The sequence below is a fragment of the Amyelois transitella genome, chromosome 2, assembly GCF_032362555.1.
Source record: "Amyelois transitella isolate CPQ chromosome 2, ilAmyTran1.1, whole genome shotgun sequence".
In the NCBI taxonomy this organism is placed as follows: domain Eukaryota; kingdom Metazoa; phylum Arthropoda; class Insecta; order Lepidoptera; family Pyralidae; genus Amyelois; species Amyelois transitella.
Window position 1 is genome coordinate 11,464,888 of NC_083505.1, and position 23,424 is coordinate 11,488,311.

General features: G+C 34.9%; 1 protein-coding gene across 3 annotated transcripts in view; it reads right to left on the minus strand.

The window, feature by feature from the left end:
- Window positions 1–170: 170 nt before the first annotated feature.
- Window positions 171–23,424, minus strand: part of LOC106129043 (zinc finger protein chinmo) — a 49,542-nt gene continuing 26,288 nt past the window's right edge. For all 3 annotated transcript variants that reach the window (XM_060945600.1, XM_060945591.1, XM_060945595.1), the window contains exons 3-8: window positions 7,400–7,623; window positions 6,807–6,935; window positions 6,262–6,458; window positions 5,770–5,975; window positions 5,243–5,437; window positions 171–4,930 (exon numbers count right to left, since the gene is read on the minus strand). In XM_060945600.1, the coding sequence (XP_060801583.1) occupies window positions 4,710–4,930; window positions 5,243–5,437; window positions 5,770–5,975; window positions 6,262–6,458; window positions 6,807–6,935; window positions 7,400–7,623 (1,172 nt within the window). In that variant the 3' untranslated portion in view covers window positions 171–4,709. The remainder of the gene's footprint in view (window positions 4,931–5,242; window positions 5,438–5,769; window positions 5,976–6,261; window positions 6,459–6,806; window positions 6,936–7,399; window positions 7,624–23,424) is intronic.

Genomic DNA, 23,424 nt, shown 5'->3' on the forward strand with positions numbered 1-23,424 from the left:
ACTATTTTATGAATATTAGGTACTTAAATGTCAATTCCTTAAATAATGTACTTAAATATTTTATAATAAACATTAAACACGATGGACGGGTGTAACTTGTCAAAGACAAAATAAAATAGTGAGAAAATAAAAAGGAGTGAAGGAAAAAACAAATAAACAAAAAAAAAGGGTGATTTTGTTACATTTTTTTAATTCGCAGAAACCTAACAAACAATAATTTTCATTTTTTTCTCCTTAAAACATAGTAACATCTATGCAACACAAAAAAGTAACTGGGGAAAAGTAATAATTAAAATTATGAATATTTTTTTATACTCCGAAGAGTGAACCAAGGTACATTTAGATTACGTGGAGACTTGAGCCGACCCCGAGTGGCGCGGGCCTGAGGTACGTCGATGAGATTTTTATATCTACCCTAATTAACACTTATACTAAATAAAGAGAACCCCAAACTAGAAAACCTAGTTCGAAGCACCCACTACCAACCAGAGATTCAATGAATGTGCTTCATAGATTTCAAACTCAGAATTATTTACATACGAGTAGAAAGATTTCCAGCCAGTATTAAAAGTAATCTACAAAATAGAACAGCATCAAAATTTGAAATATAAAATACTATTAGGAGTCATACTAAAAATTGAATCCTGAGGTAGCATATTTGTACTTTAAATTTATTTTTTTCATTTTTCGCATTTCGCTTACGAACTAAATTTTATATTTTTTTCTCATATAAAAAATCTATAAGCTTACTTATAACTAAGTTATTTCCTCGAGGTAGATAAACTTAATATACTAAAGGGCCTTGCATGAGTCAACATTCAAAACTTGCAAATTTCAATTTACCAAAAGATCGACCAGCGAATGTACTTTTCTTTTTTTTTTTTTGCCAAAACATATAAATGTGGAATCATCACAGGGCCCATGTGACGGCAGAGGGTCACCATACCCGTAACAATCTTTGGCTTTACCATCACGACACATCGCGATTTATTTACAAATAAAAGAAAAAAAAACTTAACTAACACCTTATCAATGTTAACATCCAAACGGTACCCAAAATATAGATAATAAAATTATGATCCAACAAAAACTTCACAGCACAATATGTACCTAGGTAGGAAGGTATATAAAAATATTACACTCAATAAATTCAAAATTAGAACGTATGTAAATAAAATCGCTGGAAGAAAAATTGGTAACAGTGTTGGATCCAACTTTACCGGCATCCGATTTACCAAACTTTTGAAATTCAAAAAATTTGGTAAAACGTACACGTTATCTTGTACTAAACCATTGCCTTCTAGACAGAATTAAAGCCACTATATAGAGAAGATCGGCCCAAGTCTGGAGGGGATTGCAATACACCGACTAATGTGATTATCTTATCACATCGAATACATTACAACTATTTAGGGACTAATAACTTGTCCTCTAATTAGCTTTAACAATGCATCAACTTAATTTAGACGTGTTATAATTATATTCATGTATACTGTAATTTTGTACAATCATCACCAGAAATTACAATTTATTAAATTTACAATTTAAATCAACTAGAAAAAATAATGTAAATTGACGTGTGAAATTGTAATCTAACATTTGTACCTTAAAATTTTTGAGAGAAAAAACTGCGTTTTGTTAGGGACGTTTGTGTCATAGACTAATCAATCGCTCATCCCATCGCACGCTTCACCCAAAATTAAAACAAGCTTAAACATGTGATGCGCTAACACAATCCTTTTTTTACATATCACAAAAAACATTAAATGTCAAAAGAAATCACAAGTATGAATTTTTAATTCATAAGTAAAATAAAACGAAGACAAAAATAGAACAATAATTTTCCTTAATTCTTTTCTCAATAATAATAAAAACGCATTGTTAACAAATTGAAACAGCAAAACCTTTTTGCCTTAACTATCAAATACACTTACTGAAAGAATGCCAATTATATGAAACGTAATATTTTTACAATAATCACCGACTCTGATGAAAACATCCCTAAACTGTCCCCCTTTAAAGGTCAACATAAAAATCGTGGTACAATAATTCCAGGCCTATCCAAGCTCTGTGATTGGCAAGTTAATGGATGACGTCATTTGATTTCAGCCAATCAGATTCAAAGGAAACCAGAAAGTGACTGAAAAAAAATCAGTCATATTTTATTTCTATAAATCGTGCATTGAAATGGCTATTTGGTGTATTTGTACACTTATATGTACGTGTATCTTTACTATTTGAAAATAAATGATATTATATTCACTTGTTGATAATATTTCGAAAATTTATCGTATGTACGAACGTCATGACGCAATGACGGCTCCAAATCTTTTGATGAATCAAAAATACCTGGCGAAATTGTATCACGGTTTGAATATCGACGAAATTATTCCAACTAAAAAGTAATGCAAAATTTCATGAAAAGTAACTAAGTAAATTTAAATTTTGAATATTTATCATAATTCTTGTGAATAATGAAATAATTTTGAATCTATTGCACTAATCCGAAAATATTTTCTAAATCTGCATTCGTAAAGATTTACAACTCTGAATACGAAAAAAGGACTTAATGCATATACCTACTTAGTTGGAATTACTCATGTCAATAGCTCTTATCGGCTTCAAACTCCTTGCAGACGAAATAATTCTAAAAAAAATGCAATTTCTGCTTTCCTCCAAACCTCAATTTTCTCGAGTCGGATACCCAGCAAACCACCTGATTCTGGTTTAAAGACGATAATCATAAACCTCACCTCCCCCCTCCACACCGAAAACAGTCGTGCAACACATCCATACATTTTTAACTCTAAATGTGATTGGACAGCGAACTCAACTGTCAACGCTTGTCACGATCAGAAATCGATCATTCATTTAAAAAAAAAAGAATATAAATTACCAGCCAGTTTATAAAGATCTGATATATTGAGGTATAGGTACAATGTCATAGCTTCTATCGTATATATAGCATCTTAAATCGTAGGTGCTAGAGGGACGCCGATGTTGCAAATGCAAAAGGGTTAAATGTATTCTGTATTTTACTATCATTAACGAGTGAGCCACCATTCAAAGATAACTAAAACGTTGCCTTACAAAATGGTAGGATTTTTTTAATCTGTATAAAAAAAGTCGCTGAGCCTTCATAAAGCATTAAATATAGTGTACCTTAAAACATAAATATAATAAATATGAATGCAACTCATTCCTAAATATCAGGAATAGCACACAGTCGCTACATTCACACTTAACAAAAAAAAATAATAATAAAAATAAAATAAATAAACTGTGAACTTCTATTGTGTATTTGGCACTGTCCCATCTGCTTGTTGCTATTGCAGTAGTTGAAACATCGGTCAACGGCGGTTTCTCAACAAAATATAATACAAACAGCCCGCCGTTGGCCGTAATAATCATTTAAAATAATTATTTCCATTAAAAATCTCAACTGGTTGCACTTGAAATGACTAGGAATATAGAAGTAGTAAGTGGCATTCATCAAAATACGACGAAATGTTAAACGGAATGTTAAAATCGATCCCATCCCATTGAAACATATAATTATTTGGTCTCAATAGTAACATCCGAACAGGCGAGCCTTAACGAACGACTGATATTGATAACACATTCATGCGTCTAATCATACATGCAATTTTATTTAATAACACTTTTGTTTACCTAACTACTTATGTATCTAGGGCAAATTGTACTTTGTACAAAATTAAAACTGCTCGATTTTTGTACAGTAACTACACCACCGTCCGCTTGCCCTGCCCTTACGACAATGTGGCAAAAATAAATGTAGCCGGTCATACTATCACAGATGTGTTTGATTATGCAACTTAAACTGGTATATAGTCTATTGTCATAGAAATATGTAATATAATTTAAAAAAATAAAAGAAACATTAGTCTGAGGTAGTTTGCCACAATGCAATTCAGCGTGTCTCAACTTAGGTCACGGCGAGATACATTCTCCTATTATTTACATACTCTTAGCCTATGACCGTCAGTCTCAACATCTTCTCTAAGATTCCCTAGCTCTGGATATAAATAAGCTATGTCAAACCCGAGAGCTCAAACGAATAAGGTAACTTATCTCACAGTCAACTGGACAAATATTACTAGATAAAGTATGCAGAAAATTAATACGCGATGAGAATGCAACAGGTACAATATTTTTAAAACAAAGTACCGAACAGAGACGAGCACTGAGCAACCATTCGAAGTCACACTTGAATATTTAAATTAAGTAACAATTATCGCACAATTTAAAAACCTTAAAAAAATCTTAAGATCAATTTCTGAGGTAGATTACTGATTACAATAATATATCAACGAGGTAATTTATTGTACGCATGTTACGAGAGCGCGGCAATGGCGGCCGGTCCTTAAATATAACCAAAACCCGCAGGTAGGCGGATATTTGAAATTGGAATTAAAAAAAAGCGTCCACTTTTTCTGACGCCTACAAAAAAAATACTATTCATATAAAAGAAACCAGAGATATAAGATGGTAAAACTTTCTTTGAAAAATTCAAATTAGGAAATGCTGAAATTCGTAATTGGACTTATTATACCTATATATTTTCTTAATCGTATTTTTGAGCCAGAACTGACAGGCAATAAAAATTCGAAAACGGAACAGGAACAGCCGCCGCTGCCGGCCGAAAAGAGCAGAGGTAGTTCGGTTGAGAGGATTGTTCGAAAAGGGGTTTACTGCGTATGATTGGGGAGGGGCCCTTGCGGGAGGTGGGGGGTGACCTGGTGGCGGTGCTCGCGCGCAATGTGCCGGCGCACGGTGTTGTTCCTGGTGAAGGTGCGCGAGCAGTGCGGGCACGGCACGCGGATGCCCTGGTGCCGCTGTCGGATGTGCGCGCGCAGGTTCGTCTCGTAGCCGTATAGTCGCTCGCAGTATGGACACTTTAGCTTTTTACCTGAAACGGCATTGGTAAGGTTATGATAACCGTTTTTTTTTTTCGTCTACTTCGACATCACTCAGGCTGGGCAAGGTTCTCAGGAGAATCGCTACATATAATTATCGGGGTTACCAGTGTGACATCATCCACCATCCTTATTACGTTAAAAAAAAAGATTTTGGTAAGCAATCCTTAGACAGACTTGCTGGTAATCATCTTGGCTGCTCTGATTTCTGGGCTATGTTTGAGTGCTAATGGCGACACAGCCATAGGTCTGGTTTCGATTCAAAATGATCCTTAATAAAGTGTTACAAGTGTTATTGTATTTACCATCAGCTGTTGCAATCCCTCCAGACTTGCTAGTAATAATCTTGGCTGGCCAGATTTCTGGGCTAGGTTTGGGCGGCAATGGCGACGTAGCCATGGGCTTGTCGTGGTAGTTGGTGGTGGGCACCGACGCCGGCGGAGGTGGAGAGCTGTTATAGGTGGCCGCGTGGTAATCATTCTCGCTTTTTATCCGAAGATCTAGAACGAGAAACTCAACATTGATTGCCTGGAAGAAGTTTTTGACATAAAACGAGCGCTTGTAGAAGTTGCTTTGGTTGTGAACTAGACGTTAACATGAAGCTTCAACCTATTTAGAATCACAAAAAATCAACCACTCTTTGCCATCTAAAACACTACCATGCCGCTAAACGATGGATCACTTCGACGTCCCAAGCCAAGCTATAATGAGGTCGTCTAAGAAAGCCTCATCATATTATGCATTAGACCCCCTCCAATGAGTAAAGTCAGGACTAAGTGCTACCAGTTTACACGTGCTGGCCAACTCATTTAAGCTTCCAAACTATGCCTACCTTCTGCACCTTGTTCGCTATTCATGTGGTCTACCATCTCGTCATTGGCCGATGCGCTGCGTTCGTAGCCATTGTTCTTTATGGCGTTCCCGAGAGTGGACGTACAGTCAGACGGGTTGTCTTCATACCGGGCGCTTGCGCCGGGCGAAGACCGCGTATCCGGCTCGTCGGCTACGCTGCCGCAGTGCGATGATGACGAACTTTGTCTGGAAGGTAATAATTTTTCAAATAATAATTGTGTGCGTAGCGGATTTTTGGCCAACATCAGTATTCACCAGCCAATAAAATGGAGCGTTGTGATTGGTTTATTGTTTGACTTCTCTACGCTTCAGTGAGAAAATTTCTTCAGAATAACCTTGATAAACTTGAGTTCTTTTAAGGGTCTCGACAAAGTTTTTCTTTTAGCATTATTAGCAAACTTGGTTTACTGCAACTTCCCAACCTTGACTTTAAAATTCAGGCTCATAATCACCTGAATAGAACAGAACTAACCTGTAATTCCTAGCATGTGGGCTCTGCGCTGGCGAGGGTTTCGGAGGGGCGGGTCGTCGGTGAGAAGTGGAGTGAATGGGTAGATGGGCTGGCGGCGCGTACCGGCCCATGTTACCACCGCTCGTGTGGATCGGCATACCGTATTGTGACATGATCGGGGCGAACGTAGCCGTGTGGGACTGTGGCGGAGCAGACTCCTGGAATTCAAATCATCACTCTCAAATCCCTATTCCATTAATCCACTTCAGGGTAAGGTAAAATTGTCTGTTCTACCAATAAAAAATGGCACAAATAACTGGAGAATCCAATCGACTGATTCAATCCATCGTAACTAACTTAAGATGCTGAATTGTTAACATCGTTAAGTTAACGGAAACCTACAAGTATCTGTGTCCATCCGTCCACCCATTATGCAGAAGTAACAACAGTTGGGAAAGGCAGAAGGCAGCCCATCATTTGCAAACAGACTGAAGTCCCGAAGCAAAACAATTGAGTTTGCAATAAAAAACATGGACAGAGAAGAGAGTAACAACATATACAGTTACCTGTACTTCACCATTCCCATTCCCTGAAACCGGACTCGTCTTGACTCGTGTCTGACGATCCCCCGTGGTGGGTGTGGCCTGTTGCTTCACCCACGCATCCGGGGACATCTCCATCGACAACCCTTTAACCTGGAAACGAACAATTTTTAGAAATGAGCTGTGCAAATAAAGAAAATTCATTTATGTGTACAAAAATATGCAGGATCATTTAACACAGAAATTGTAGTACAAAGGTGCAAAGGTGTTATTTCAATAGAAATCTCTTCCAGTAGACCGTGAGAGGAGATATGAATATTGGAGCTATATGGCGTAGACATAAATATTAAGAACTAAACATATAAATTTTTTTACCATTGCTTTTTTAAGTTAAATAATAGCTAGTTTATAAAGTAGTGATTCAACTTTCCGAAAACCACTTGAAATTTCAATATTAAGATCGATTCAAAGTCAGTTAAATTTCTTAAACCTCCTAAGTGTAACAAACACTTTCCTGAAAACCACATCAAAATCGGTCCAGCTAAACGCGAAATAATCGTGGACAAACAGATCTAACTGTAAACCAAATTTTTTTTGAAAGCAATTAAAAAACGAACCTGTAAATTCTCCCCACTTTTGAGGAAGCTGGACAGCGCATCCTGACTGACATGAACCTCTCCTTTGTACATGAATTCGAGCAAGGCCTGCATGTTGTCCGCAGTAGTGGCTTCGAGGATAACGTAGCAGGCCCCAGCATGGCTCGGTGGCGCTGTGTCGAACAGCTCTTGAAAATGTTTGCTGCACGCTGCCAGGATCACCTTGTGGGCTTTGAACTGGCGACCTGGAAAGAGGGTGGGGTTTTATTACGTCTGTGAGGGAAGGTTCTTGTTTGTTAACTTATTGTTGCACTTAAGATTTACACGTAGAGAACAAATGTGTAGGTTTATAGTATACATAGTATTGTATGATTATTAAACGTTTTTTTATTATCACCCAAACAAAGGCTCTCTGCTGAACCCAAAGGTAGACTGTTGGATAATGCTATTATAAGCATTAAGTCCGCCTATTGTACTTTACAAATTGTAATTGTTACAATAAGGAATGAAAATATGTACAAAGGCAGACTTATCCCATTTGGGATATCTTCCAGTAAACCAATATTCTCAATATGCAATTATTTATTGCATCTTATAAGTTTACATAGACATTCTCCCAGAGGGGTAAGGGTTAACCATTCCGAAATACGAATAGGTACCCTTAGTTATTTCATTATTGGTGTTTTGGTATCGCACTAAACTTTGAAAACAGCGCTTATACGAAATGAATTTTTGTGAATAAATGCGATAGTCCTATTTTCATGCTATTTTTCCATTAGATACTTCTTTCGACTTCCGTGTGAAAATATTAAATTATATATTTTGATATAAATTTATGCCGTATGGTTCCCGATACTTAAGGATTGGACCACTCCATCTCTTTGCCAGGGATGTCGTTTAAGATAATAATAAGACTAATATCCTTCTTGCAGGCAATGTGCTAACAACCTGTCACTACTCGTATTTGAATCTCAATTCCATTATTTAGCTGAAAGTGGCCTTTCAGTCTTAACAAGACTGTTGGTTCTATCTACGCTGCATGGAATATAGACGTAATTATATCTATCTATATAAAAGAATTGAATCTTTAAGCTTTAATAGATAACTGAAAGCTATAAAAACCTTTAAAAATTTCATATTTGTCATTATGGACAAAATAAGAATTCGCACGCTATTCAGGAATCACAAGCGAATTATAAAACAAACTCGACACGCTAATAATAAACCTCTTCGAGTATTTATTGCTAGATGTACTTCGGAAACTATTTCAGGAAATATCTCACTAAGTATCTATTTTTAATCGGTAGCTTTTAGAACACGCATTTGCCACCATAAAACATTTAACGCAAGGTTTTGCGAATCTTTACAAGATGGTAACAACCTTATTAAAAGAAATTTAAAGTCTACAATTTACTTTCTTTAACGTGGTAGATTAGTTTAACTATTTGACAAGAAACAATCTATTTAACTATCAATGCGCTACCACAAATTACTGAATGGAATTATCTGCAATTTGTGGTGTCCGCTGAGGAAAGATATTTGGAAAGAACTTGACCCCAAGCAAATTTTCATTGCCATTTTGCAATTGTTGTCATTTCATAGTTTTTTACCTATTAATGTTGATTTAATTTTTTTAAACGTATTTTTAGAAATCCCCATGTAAGCTTCATGCATACATATAGTCACGTCTATATACCTTGCGGGGTAGACAGGGCTAACAGTCTTGAAGAGACTAATAGGTCACGTTCAGCTGTGATGCACGGAAAGAGATGGAGTGGTTTTACTCTTTTGGTGCAGGCACACGGCACATAACCTAGTCAAGAAACCTAGTCAACTTGTATAAGATACATCTCTAGTATAAAAAATATAAACAAAAGGAACCGCATTCTCGGTGGTCCCGATCTTCCAAGAAATTGTCCCATATCCAATGTACCATCAAATGTAACTTGATGCTAAAATATCGTAAACAAACACTAATGAGACTATATGTTTAAATCTGTTCTGCGCATAACAGTTCAAAGTTCGAATTTTCTCATGAAACATATGTATATAAATTATTTTTAGTTTAATCTGTAAACAGATCAAAATTAGAAAAATATTTATTTATTTATTTATGTACACAAAATTATATACAGAAGCATTTATTACAATAAATCTAGTACAAAGGTGCTACCTATTTCAAAACAAATCTCTTCCAGTAGACCCATGAGAGGAAAGATGAATTTTAGAGCGGTATGGCGTGTGCATAAATAACGTTTACGATGGTATTCAAATATTATTGCCAAGAGTGAAAAAAAAAGTGCAACGACTTTTATGGCAATCAAATTATGTCAATAAAATATTTTCATAAAGGAATCATAGATGGCGCTACTGGTAGCATCATTTGATCGCTGCCCAAACGTTATTTTAAATAACTTCAAGGCCGGTCATTCGCGGGCACTTCCTATAGAAGTAGATGCGGTTCTTATAACCTGAGTCATCATCATAGACCCTTTGTAACTGATTTCAATTTTAGCCCTATGACAATTGTACCTACAATCAATCTAAATGCAGTAAAAAACATAAACATTTTGCGTGGTTTTAGTGATTAAAAAAGCTAACAAAAAGCGACTAAGACACAAAAATATCTTTCCTTTTTTTTAAATAAAATTATTGTTGATTTTTGGGACTTTATACTTATTTATGTTGTTGACTTAATCTATATGAGCACTTCGGAAGGTATTTAATCAACGAGTTAGTATAGAGAGTTTTATTTACCACTTAGTTTGATATTTTTAATAGAAATTATAATACTTCAATCACAATTTGCCTGATGGTAAGCAAGATGAGGTTCTAAGTTAAAGAAGTAGATGCTAGCTCAAATGTCTTTAAATTCCTGACATGTAGGTTTTTAAGACGTTACTGTAGTACAATTCAAGAAGGTCAATATATTCCAAGTTAACGACAATATTACTATCTTTTAAAGCGGCCTTATACATATATCACGTTACTACCGTATCATAGATAACATAGTATGTGCGGTGTACATGCTTCATTACGTCACTGAGTCGCGCGGAACAAAATACTGGCAACCTTGGACTGCGAGTCTATGCGCCCGCGCCGGTAGGTGGGCTACGCACTATGCGACTTTTATGGCCATTTATTTATATAATCTCATCATTTGCTGGCATTTGTAGACGCTAGAAAGGAACTTAGGTCGGTCTATGATCACAGTGTAAATTGGTTCAACCAAGAATGATAACATAGTATATGTACGACATGGTTCATCACGTGACTGAGACGTGCTCTAATACTTGCAATATTTAACGAGGGTCTATGCGCTCGCGTCAGTCAAGAAGGGACTATGAGAAAAAGCGTTTAGCTTATTAAATACAAAGGACATCCTTTATCCAAACAGTCTGCGCTTTGTTTTTTCATCATGGTCTTCGTTTTCTTCCGAAGGTGCACAACCTATTACCTATTATATATTAAAATATTATAAAAATCGTAAGTGCAATTCACACCGAATTGCACTTACGATTTTTATAACGAAATATTTTTTATTTATATATTAATCTCCTGAAGTTTCTGTATGGGTAATAGGTTGTGCACCTTCAAAAGAAAAAGAAGACCATGATGAAAAAACGAAGCGTAGACTGTTTGGATAAATGATGTCCTTTGCATTTAATAAGCTAAACGCATTTTCTCATAGTCCCTTCTTATAATATTTAACTACCTGACCTCACCCAACCCCGGGCTTCTGTCCACAATGATAAGAATACAACTGGAACTAACTGAGTCAGGAAAAAGCAGCTTCTTTCAATACCTTAAAGAAAAAGATGGCATATTCTAAATAGCCAGGACGAGGCACATAATCGACTATAAAGTCGAGTACAAACAAATTGCAACTTATAATCGTCAGTGTGCAGTTTCCCTAACGCCTCTCTGCTGCATGGCATGGCCGTTCCGCTTCTACAGACTCCACCCACGGATTCGCTCAGAACACTTCCTCGTTCTGTCTTTCAATATTTTCCACGTTTTTACCAAGATTATGAAATGACAGTTATCGTGGTAGGTTTATTTTAAAATTAAGCCTAATATATACATTTCTTTTTACTTTTTGAACGTTAATTTACAACAGGTGGGTGGACTTTATGCCATTCCCTGCCATTAGAACCTTTAAAATTCATAAACGAAATTGTACCTTGTGGTTTCTGACTTAAGAATAGAATCACTCGTCTTAATGACATGTATCCTGCGAGGTTGCCGAAAAAAACGACTTAGATAAGTTTTGGTACTTCAGGGATAAGCATTTTTATCATGAAAAAATAGTCTATTTAGTTCACGTAGGTTTACCGAAGTCCTATTTTTAATATATTTCTACACAAATAATAAAACCTAACGCCATTCTCTTTTTGTAAAACCGTAGGTATTTATTTCAAATATTTATTCAGCTTGGAATATTAGAACAACACTCAAAAAGACGCGCCTTTAAGTAAATAACTTGTTGAAACTGTAAACACCTTCTTAGTAAATATATTAAACGTTATTAGGTAAAGAAAACTACATTATTCTCAATACTAAATTAATATGATATAGCAATAGCCGTAGGAAACTATTATTTTATAAGATAAGGTTGTAGAATTAGTTGTTAGTCATCTAATTGTGTAAAATGAAACAAAAATTAAAAACACTAAAAACATAGTGCATCAAAACATTTTAACGAAAGAGTTGGGTACAGCTGATCGTTAAAATATGAATATTTATTAAGAAGATATATACTTAAAACTCATTCTCATTCTTACTCAAACCAATAAACGAAAATGCGGGAGTGTCATTGAAATCTAAATAATAAGTAGGTATTTTTTCGATTTCTCGATGTGTATATAATATCTATAAAAGTCAATAAAAGAGAAAGACTTTTAAACTTAAGGAATTTCCTTTTAGGCGCACGCATGATGGGCTCAGATCAATCAATCACATTCAAGCACTATCCTTGAATCTAAAACCCAGCTAAACCTGACGAACAATGAATATAACCATGTTAAAACACATTTCTTAAAACTCTGCCTTTCTTATGGAGACTGTTGGGTCTGACCACCCCGTAAGGGATAAAGACGTGGTTATAATGTACGTAACTATGTATTTTTTTTTTTGGTCTAATGCAGTTTTTATTTTAAAACAATAAAGTAATTGAAACATCAAAAAATGGCAAAACGAGATATCGTTCACGATATTTGGAGATGCGTCGTACGACCCTGTCTGTCAGATAAGAATACTAATGTAATATTGATGCAACCTTGCCATACATTTCAGGAGTGAGCACTTATAGTCATAAAAATTTTACTTTTGCTTTTTTTTAACCGCCTTCAAAATAAGGTGGTTGTCAATTTGCCATGTATGTATGTTAGCCCGCGATTGTCTATGTCAGAATTTTTTAACTGTGTCTAAGTAAACGTACGTACGTAAAAAGTACATTAACCTTATTAGCATAAGAAGAAAAAGTAAGTCATATTTTTTTTGCATAAATTGATAAAATATTTGCAATTGTGATCTTTATTTGCAAACAAAAACACATCTAAGTACATACGGAAACCAGAACCAGTATTTTTTGACGCGAGTATGTATGTGTGCAGTAAATGTAGACTATGCCTTAAAAAGATTTTTGTTATCTTTGTACCCAATTTCACAAAAATATCGAAAAGATTAATAAACTTTTCTTTACAATATAATTATTATTATTTCTAAGCGCCCAAACTACGCATCGCACTGCTACCGAACTCCACCGAAGAGGAAATGAGCTAGCGACATTGGTCGGCGCAGGCGCAGCTTGCAACACCGACATTGGCCCAGTTAGAAGACCTACTTACTTATCGTGCTCGGGTTGGGATGGTTTGATTGTATTATTTTTAATGCAGCTATACTCTATTTTTTAACATGCGCTCTTGAAGATAAATTGTTGATGAAGCATGTTGCGGTAAGTAAGTACTGTTTGGAAGATGTGTTGCTCTGTCGCCGATGAAATTTCGTGATTAGTTGATGCCACATGTTGCTTATGAATTTCTGTTTAATACAGATTTGTACATTTTATTTTGTTTTCAACGTATTAAACCTATTTAACCCGTATCAAAAGCCTGTCTTAGCGAAATCTTTTATACAATTAATAGAATTATGTTTAATGATTTGATAGTAAATACATCGTTAAAATTATTCTAATTAGTTAGATATGATTATATAATTTGTACATTGTAAATTTTTTTTTACTATTTATTCAAAATATAATTACGAACGAACCGAAAAAATAATTGAATCATATGAAATTTAATATAAAAAAGTACCTCACCCTCCCTATTAAAATATTATATAATATATTCATTTATTAAAATTTCTGTTATATTCAAGCACAGAATTGAGGTCTCATATTATGCAATTTTTACGCATACGTGCAATATTATGTTAATAGGAATAATTTTAATACAGCACACTAACCTAAATTTTTTCAAGGCTACATCTTCTAATGCCCCCTTTTTAATGTAGTGTGTCGGGAGGACGAATGATGTTAGGTCCGTCGCTTGTCAGAATCAAAACTGTGCATTGGAAATAAATTATTTTAATATTATTTGTATAGGAAACATTGATGCCGTGTGGTTCCCGGCACCAATATAAAAAAAGAATAGGAACACTCTCATCTCTTTCCCATGGATGTCGTTAATGGCGACTAAGGGATAAACTAAAGGAAATAAGGGATAAAGGCTCATTAACTTAGGATTCTTGTGTTAGGCGACACTTTGTCTGAATAATTTTATTAAATAATATTATTATTTGAATGTACGTTACAATTTCTAAGTCTAAATGTAAAGTTGTTCTGAGGAATATATAATACCTAGTACTTCATTTTATACTACTTCTCTTACAAGACGTTATTTCTTCAAAATTAAAAACATTTTCTGCATTTTCTGAATAAAAATCAAAAACTGACTCATCCAGGATGTTTTTAAAGTTTGGTGCTAAGTTAATTTATAAAAAACTGAGAATATAGGTATAGGTTAAACAATCATTTAATAGAGTCATTATTATACAAACAAAATGTTATATCACAAAGAATTCTAACAACGCAAAACAGAACACAAGTAAACAAAGAAAACCATACTAAAAACACGACAGGTTCACGAAAATCCTTGCATTGTTTCACATTTCCTAAACAAGCTTGAAAGTCCGACGCCATAAAATCTACACGACACTATTCAGCCCTTATTGCGCCTATACGCATAGGAATAGACACTAAAACAGCCGTAAGCTTATAGACGTAAGTACTTACACAACGCCCCAAGCGGATGGAGCCGAAAATTCGGCGAAAATCAAATTGAAAATCGAGTTCCGTACATTCTATACGTAGGAAGGTATATACGAAGCCCGGATGCAAGTGGAAACGACATCACTAAGGGGGGAACACGACTAACCCCGTTTTTGGAACCCCCCTCCCCCCCTGCGCACATACAAAAGTCGTATAGACAACGCATCTAGTCAAACGTTGTGTGCGTGCGCCCTTTCAAGGTCGGCACGTCGGGTGGGGGCAACGTGCGAGCGGGACAGCAACACTCACCCCCGACGAAAGTGCAAGCGAAATGCGTGAGAGAAAATCAATCTTGCAGGGAGTGGGGGTGCTGAAAAACTAGGTGAACCGTTTATGTGTTGGTGCGTTTTAGATTACAGCAGTGTGCTACAGTTGCAATTTGGGCATGGATCGATACAGCCGTGCATCGCTGGGATTTCCATCTACGCATGTACAGACCATTCCATGTTTGAAATTTTAAGTTATCGCGTTATTCTACTAATATTATACATGAATGCGAAAGTTTGTGGGTATGTCAGTATGGATGTTTGTTACTCTTTCACACAAAAAATACTGAACTGATTACGATGAAATTTGGTGTGTAGGTAGCTGAAAAGCCAGAATAACATAATATTTTCTTCTATAGGCTTCTTTTTATCCCTTAGTTCCCGCGGGATTGATACCACGCGGTCGAAGTCGCGGGTGGCATCTAGTATAATTATATTATGCATTTATAGCAATATACCTACAAATGTGAACTTTAAAAAGATTGTTAATTTGATTCTTTTGTGAATGCATTTCATAAAATAAAAGTAACATTTATCGATTTCTAATTCAAATACCTAGTATGAAGTTTATCGTTATCTACGACAACTGTTATCATATTTTAAGTTCTATTAAAGTGGAGATAAATATTTTTAGGCTTCATTTTATTTTTCTATATTTCTAAGCGCTGATTATAAAAAATAATAATAAATAACGAATATGAATATTGAAACAAAGTTTTCGGCGTTTAGAATTTTACTTGTATTATTTACGAAATCTTTCAATATACTTTAAGTACTAACAACGTAATAAACATATTAATTTTTAATACATTTACTTAGCCGCCTTTTACGACATTCAAGGGTAAAGATGGAATACTTTTAATCTAAAGTGCGGTTACTACACGGCATTAGGTAACTTTAAAGGCGACTTCCTACTTTAAAAACATTCGAAAAACAACAGAGTTTATTAGTACAGTCAACAGCAAATCAACATAGCAAAATTCACAGAAAATTCAACTCTATTACCGCGTCATAGTCCCAAGCAGGGTCATTCGATATGCGATTGACTGTAATGTCATAATAGAACCTTAATAAATCGACTAGTAAAATAAAAACACAATGGAGTTTGCTCCAGTCATCCACAAAAGAGCTACAAGTGGTTTATGCCATCATCCATCAACCCGGCCACGGATAATATGAAAATTTATTTGCTTACGCGACGTCAAGTTGTCTTACAGCATTTTTCGTATCTTCTTGATTTGGCACCGGATTCGCTTTATTTTTTGTCTATTACGTGAGGCATCGCTGCCGTGGAAATGTCGGAAAAAAGTACAATGTGTACTAAAGGTTTCGTCTGTATCGGTGCCTAATATTATTTACATTGGTAGTTTGGTATTTTTGTACTGCTAAATACTTATTTAACAGTACAAAATCTCAAAAATGTTATATTAAATGTATGGATATAATTACATTTAAAAGCGTTTAAAAGTAATTCGCTAAGGGATTTTACATTATCAACTGTTTGGCGTAAAAGAGTCACCTAAAGTAAAGCAAAAAAACAACAGTTTCACCTTCATTTCGAATTGCTCATAGTGAACAAATCAAATTTATTTAGAATTATAGAATAATAATTAATATCTCCACTTAAATACATAAAATGTTCCAATTCAAATCTACCAATAAACACGGCGCACCACATCTCAATTTACCAAAGTTAATTGCCACATAGAAAATGTAAATCATCAAAGTAGCGAAATAGCTCAATCATCGTGACTAACGAAGGGCATTAAGGTACCTACCTAACCCTTTGCCGCATCCCCAATCAATAACCCTGCACCCGAAAGGGTTAGATTAAGCCTCATGCACAACTACGCAAAATGCCAGGCCCTGAAGGGGAATTTTGTTTTACGTATATGCACCCGAATATAGCCCACTGACGGGGGGTTGCGGCAAACCGCCCACCACCCTGTGGGTGGAAGCCGCCACCTGATTTTTGACGCTAACTTAAATAGACAGTAACGTCAATTTTGTTTTTGGAAATCGAGAGATTTTCGGGTTTGTGACTAGTTTTATGTTTTGATCGTTATATTGGCTGCTGCATGCTTGAAAAATTATATTATATTCTTCCGTTTTTGTCAGGACATGTCGTTATCGAGCCGAAAAACATAAGTAGGTACCTCCTCTTCTTAAAAGAACGAACTATTGTCGGTGGAGTTAAGAAGAGCGTCTTCCATTAATCTCTTTTCTCTGCTATTTTTTTTAATTATTTATTGGTACTTCAGTCCCGGTTGCATCCTCACCTCTCTGGAGAGTGGCCCGGGTGCCTTTGGTACTATTTGCACTTAATTCGAAAAAAAGGAAGCAGACATATTATGTCGTTCGTATTATAACATCAACAAAGTTGTTACATTACCTAATAGATGAACAGAAAACACTAATCCATCGATTGTTACATTAAAATAGTCATAAATACGGCGTGGAGGCTCTAAAACGAAACACCAATCGCTTATCAAGTATTCACGTTAGAAACCCCTAAATATTGGTTATTGATACTTGCATTTGAAATTGTGTTGTCGGAATCCTATCTAACGTTATCGAATTGTGTAGGTATGATAACAATGTGATAACAAGGCCACGCATTCGTAGAATAAAACTACTTGTCTGCGAGAGCCAAAAATATATCGCCATGGAAAAAATGTCTGGCGCATTGGTGTTCTCTATTTGAAATACGTTATGGGAGGCTTAGAGTTCTAATTTTAAATAGAGCGCGCATTGGGAAAAGACCGTAAGCAATGTTGGCTATTGATATGAAAACTCCCTTATCTTAAACTAGTTTAAAATGTTTATAAATAATAATAAAAAAAACAAATAAATGTTGCTGAGTAGTTTTCTTAAGTTGCTATTTTACAATATTCTGTGTAAAAAATATGTGTTAAACAATTTCCATTTTCTATAATCCTGACGTCCTTCACTTAGGCCATCGTTCTGCTGACAACTCTCTTCTATATTGAATCAATAAGAAATCATCCCTTCCCCATGATTATATCTATATTTATTACTATTCGAAACTGTTGCCTCAAATCACTATTTCTGAAAGTGTAGCAAATCAAGTATCAAGAACGTTTGAGCGGCTAACAGTGGCGCCACTTCAAACAAAGGTGTTTCAATGTTTTCCGACGCCGGCCTTCGTTCATTTGAATAAAATGCACACATGAAAGAATTGAGTCATCTTCCGAGAGAAATTCGAATAGATGATATTTCACAGAGTCAGGCAAACCTCATGAAGGTGTTAGAATAATAAGCTACCTTTTTGTCTGGCCCAAGCTTGTATTAAGTAAATCATATGTTGAAAATTTCAAAATCATACACACATAGAATAAAGTCCTCCTATTTTCTGTACGTATGCGCTAATCTCGGAAAGTTGTGGATGGATTGATTGGATAGATGTTTCCATTGGAAAAGTTTGAAAGAGGTTTTTCGGATCAAGGTTTTTATCTGTATTTAAATGCTAGCCGTGTGAAGGCAGGGCGTGTCGCTAGTTGATTATAAAGTTAAGTAATGGAGGTATTTACAGGCTTAAAGGGTAGAATATGCGTTTGTGATAAGCCTTTTGTACTGATAATATTCTTTTGATAATGTTCTACGTGCATTCTTATCGGTTCAAATAAATAATAAGAAAATGATATCCAAGGTGTTCAGGTTCAAATCTTTTAACGGCAATTGCCATGACTGCTTACTGGTTACGTAGGTTACGTAAATCTACAAAATTAAATTACACATATTGGAATATTCAGGTCGCTTCATGAGCATATTTGGCATAAGTATCTCCTTTTCCGCGCACAGAAGCCTTACAAATGATGGAATAGAATATTAAGAAGCCTACCATAGCGTAATAGCGTAGCATTGAACTTAAAAAAGTATGGCACATCATCCTAGCGGGGCTTGCATGAAAAGCGCGATAAAAACGGCATCGCTCATTTTAAATAATGGCATTTTACTCATTATTAATTAATACTTATAAGTAAATTAAAAAAATTATAGAACAAATATAAAATAGAGCTTCATTAGTGATAGAAATGACGCACGAAAAATGCAATCTTGATAATGTTACATTATCAAATAGATTTGTTTTATTTTTTTTGGATTTTCTTTTTGATAACATATTGTATTAGAAACTACGTAACCGAAATATGTGAAAATGTATGATACATTGCATTAAACCGTTAATAAAACAGTAGGTATATATTATGTAAATAAGTACATAAAGAACGAATTCATACAAAAATAGGTATACCTTAATCTATTTCAACTTTAATGATCTTTATTTCATACCCTGCATTCTTACTCAGTGTATGTAAGAGTACGTACAGAAACTTTTACCTATTCCACCTTTCGTTTTCCCCATTCGCCCAAATTTCAACATGTCCGCTGCATTTTCGATTTCCAAAGTTAACGCATCGGCGCGGCTCGCTTCCTTTATCGACCCGGGCTATATATGTCGAGAGCCACCCCCCACCTCACCCCCCACTTTCCAGCTACTGACACAGAATTCTGTGCGTAGGCATACTTAGCCCAGACGCTAGACGGCTAGACTAGATCTAGACGGATTTACGTAACAATTTCTTTATAGTTTCACTTCTACTATTTATCAAATACCTACATATTTCTTTATGTATTCTGGGATATATATTATTTATGGTTTAATTTATAAATCTTTAACTTAATCATATTGCAAAAAATATATTTGTAGAGCCGAGTCTATGAATTCCTTAGGTTAGAAAATGCTGAAACTTTGTTACATATTTAACACAATATGTCTGATTATGTTTGACATAATATAAGTAGGTATTTCGTCGTACGTCGAAATCATCTTGGAGTATAATTATTACCTAACCTCTTCAGTATACTTGGACATTTATAATTAAGAAAGGATGCCCTTTTAATGTTTAAATTTAGGTAAAGGGATCGGTTAATTTATAAATAACAAACCTCAAAGAGCCTTCGATAAGCTTAAATTACTCGCAAGATTTATATCGAGATCTTCGAAGTCAATACTTCGAAAAACCGTTAAAATCTAGAAAAATGAATCATCAAGGAAAAACAATAAAAAAATAAACATGTGATCTGATTACATAATATTCCCATTACATTGATAGATAGGTTGTGCATTATCACAAAACAATGTGTCAATGCTTGTAAATCAACCCTAGCAGCGTCAAGTAAATACAAACAAACATATAGTCACGTCTATATCTCTTGCGGGTAGACAGAGTCACCAGTCTTGAAAACACTGAACAGCTGTATGGTTGAATGATGCAATTGAGATTTAAATAGTAACAGCTTGCTAACCCATCATTCTCCAGGTTCCTTAATCGCCTTTTATTCGAAAGTTTCAGGAATCACACAATTTCCTTTAACCGATTATCCATTTCCATTCTGGAAGTGTGTCTAGTGTTATCACCATCTTGAGCCTTCTTCAACTTTTCTGGTGTAGGCTTCCTTCAATATTCTCCAATTAATTTCAAATTTCATGACGATGGATTAAGTGGTTTTGAAATTCAATACGGACAAACAAACACGCAAACACATATATATTTTATTAAAATATTAGTCGGATGGTGCAACTTAGCCTTTTCTTAACTTTAATTAAATTTATTTTTCACAATTTCTAAAAGAAATTTATTACAATTCAGTTCCAAAGGAACATATCGTGTAGCCCGAGAAATGAACTCAGGGGTGTAGGAAATGAAAATCACCCTACGAATAATAGGTAAGTGGAATATAACTACATGCCGCCTAACAAGCAACATGCTTGTTAGGCGTTTCGAGTGTGTGTCAGTGAACCTTTCAACCAACTTCAAAGAGTAGAGGATGCGTTCGGATTTGTTGATATACAAACGCGTATTTTTTTATGTTCGCTCGTTATTGACTGCGAATAATACTTATTACAATGTGTATTTATATAATGGATTTTACAAATCCATCTAAATTTTAATGACATACATACATACATAAAATCACGCCTCTTTCCCGGAGGGGTAGACAGAGAAATAATTAAATATTATCTTAATAATATTAATAAAAATTTATTAAATAATAATTTAAGAAATTTTTAATGACCTAGTTGAGAAATGTGTAAGGATCGAAGAAAGTTGAAACCTATTATTGTCTATGCCTACCCCAATGGGGAAAATTCATGATGGTATGTAAATATGTATATCAAAACCATCCACCACAATACAAAAATAATTTGCATACACGATGTCATTTCATTGATTATTGAAGACATAAACAAGAAATAAAAAGTATTCATTAATTTACAAAAACAAAATACAGCACAACAAACTTTTATACCTACAAAATTAAGTTTATCAAAACAAAATCATAAAAGTTGTTCCAATACTGAAGTCCCCCACCAACCGTTCCGTATTTCCTTATTTCCTCATATTTTCCGATGAAATGCAAGTAGGACGTCACAAATCGTTGCTAAGTATGTTTATTGCAGGAATAACCTACAGAAATGCTGGAAACCCCCCCTCCCCCCACTGCAAACTCCCACACCCCACACCCCTCACCCCGCCACCCTCTTCGGTGCGCCTAATACACGCCGACCTACAAAACTTGGTACTTGACAAATTATTTGTAAAGTGCCTTGAAGGTTTGTGGTGACTTTGTATTTTGAAAGCTGCAAGATGTTTTTAAGGTTTTATTATGCAATGTCCTAAGAAATATGTAATCGCCATTTTGAATTTCATTTGTTAATAGATAAAAGAAAGTGACGACATTTGTGACGTATTATTGGTTTTTTTGTGTGTATGGCAAGTAGCGAAACTTTAGTTTGCATATTGTAAACAATTCTGAAAAGCAGTAAAACAAACTGATTAACTAACTGACTGACAGATATATTGTTCAATGTACAACCTCAAATTTTGGGCGTATAGAATTGAAATTTTACGGGAAGGAATTTTTACTCTAAGTATAAACAACGAGAGAATTTCCCGCGGGAACGAAAATCAACGAGATTTTTTTTAAACGGGAGCGGAGAAGCGGGCGTCCTCTACCAATTTAACAATTTCGATCGGTTTACTTATTATTTCTTTAAAAAAAATAACATACCATATAATCACGTCTATATCTCTTGCGGGGTAGACAGAGCCAATAGTCATCAAAACACTGAAAGACCACGCTCAGCCGTTTGGCCTTATGATAGAATTCGAGATTCAAATAGTGACAGGTTGCTAGCCTATCGCCTAAAAGAGGAATTCCAGTTATAAAAGCATTATTTTTTTTAATTCAAATAAAATTCGAATTTTAACGCCATGCGATAAAAAAAATAACGAAACTCAGGCGCTTCAAATGTCTTTAGTTCAAACTTTGTACAGTCGTTTAGATTACGGTAGCTACGCGAGGGGTACGTGACAAGAGTAAATTAACAGTTGAATTTGAATAGAAATACCTTCTAAGGCGTGTGTGTTAACTATGCAACACTATTGGGTTTCCCAGCGATTCGGGTAGAGGCTTTTAGCTATAGATATGCGTTGCTGCATTGTTTGGTAATGAGTACATGAAAAGTTTTGGCGATAAGTACTTAACTCTTTGTAGAAAAGTGCTTAGGTTCGCAGTTTCGTAGGCCAAACGTGTATTTTTATGAAAAGTTGAATAACACATTAATTTGATTGAGTATATTTATCATAATTTAGTTTAATTTATGAAAGGTTAAGAATAAACTTTGCGGGTTGTTTTTTTATTTGACGTCAACAAATGTTGTGAAACCAAAAGATATGACAATTATTAAGTGATTCAAAAATTTTAATTAGAATTTTGGTATATGTACTTATAGAGAAAATAAAATGAACATGAAAAACAACAACATAAAAAAAATCAGCCCTGATTTTACAACATTTAATGACTCACTTCAGATGCGACTTATTACAAGGGGCTTCAAAAAAAGAGTTTCATTAATAACGATGTTTTAACATTCCCGATCATTTTGAAATCGATTAAAGACTTTTATCAATAAGAGGTTTTTTCGAATTTTGAATTCCGCATTACAGACAGAGATAAGCCATCTGTCTGTATGTACATACTTATCGCCAAATAAACATATTTTCGCGTACTTTCAGATAAAAATGCATTCGTCATTTGTTTTTTTAAAAGTATGCCATTATCAGTTTCCTTGGAAATTTCGTCGTAAAACTACTACGTTATTTTCCTATTTTTTTGTGTTTGATAAAATTGCATAATGTTTCAGCACATACAAGCTTTGTATTTTTATTAAGGCACATTATATTTATTATACACTAGCTGTGCAGCTACCTGCAACTTCGTCCGCGTGGAATAGTTATTTTGGGCATCATTGAAGTTCTCAAGGATGAATAATTTTCCCCTTTTTTTTCACATTTTCCATAATTTTTTCTCCTTATAGTTGCAGCGTGATGTTATATAGCCTTTCTCGATAAATAGTATAC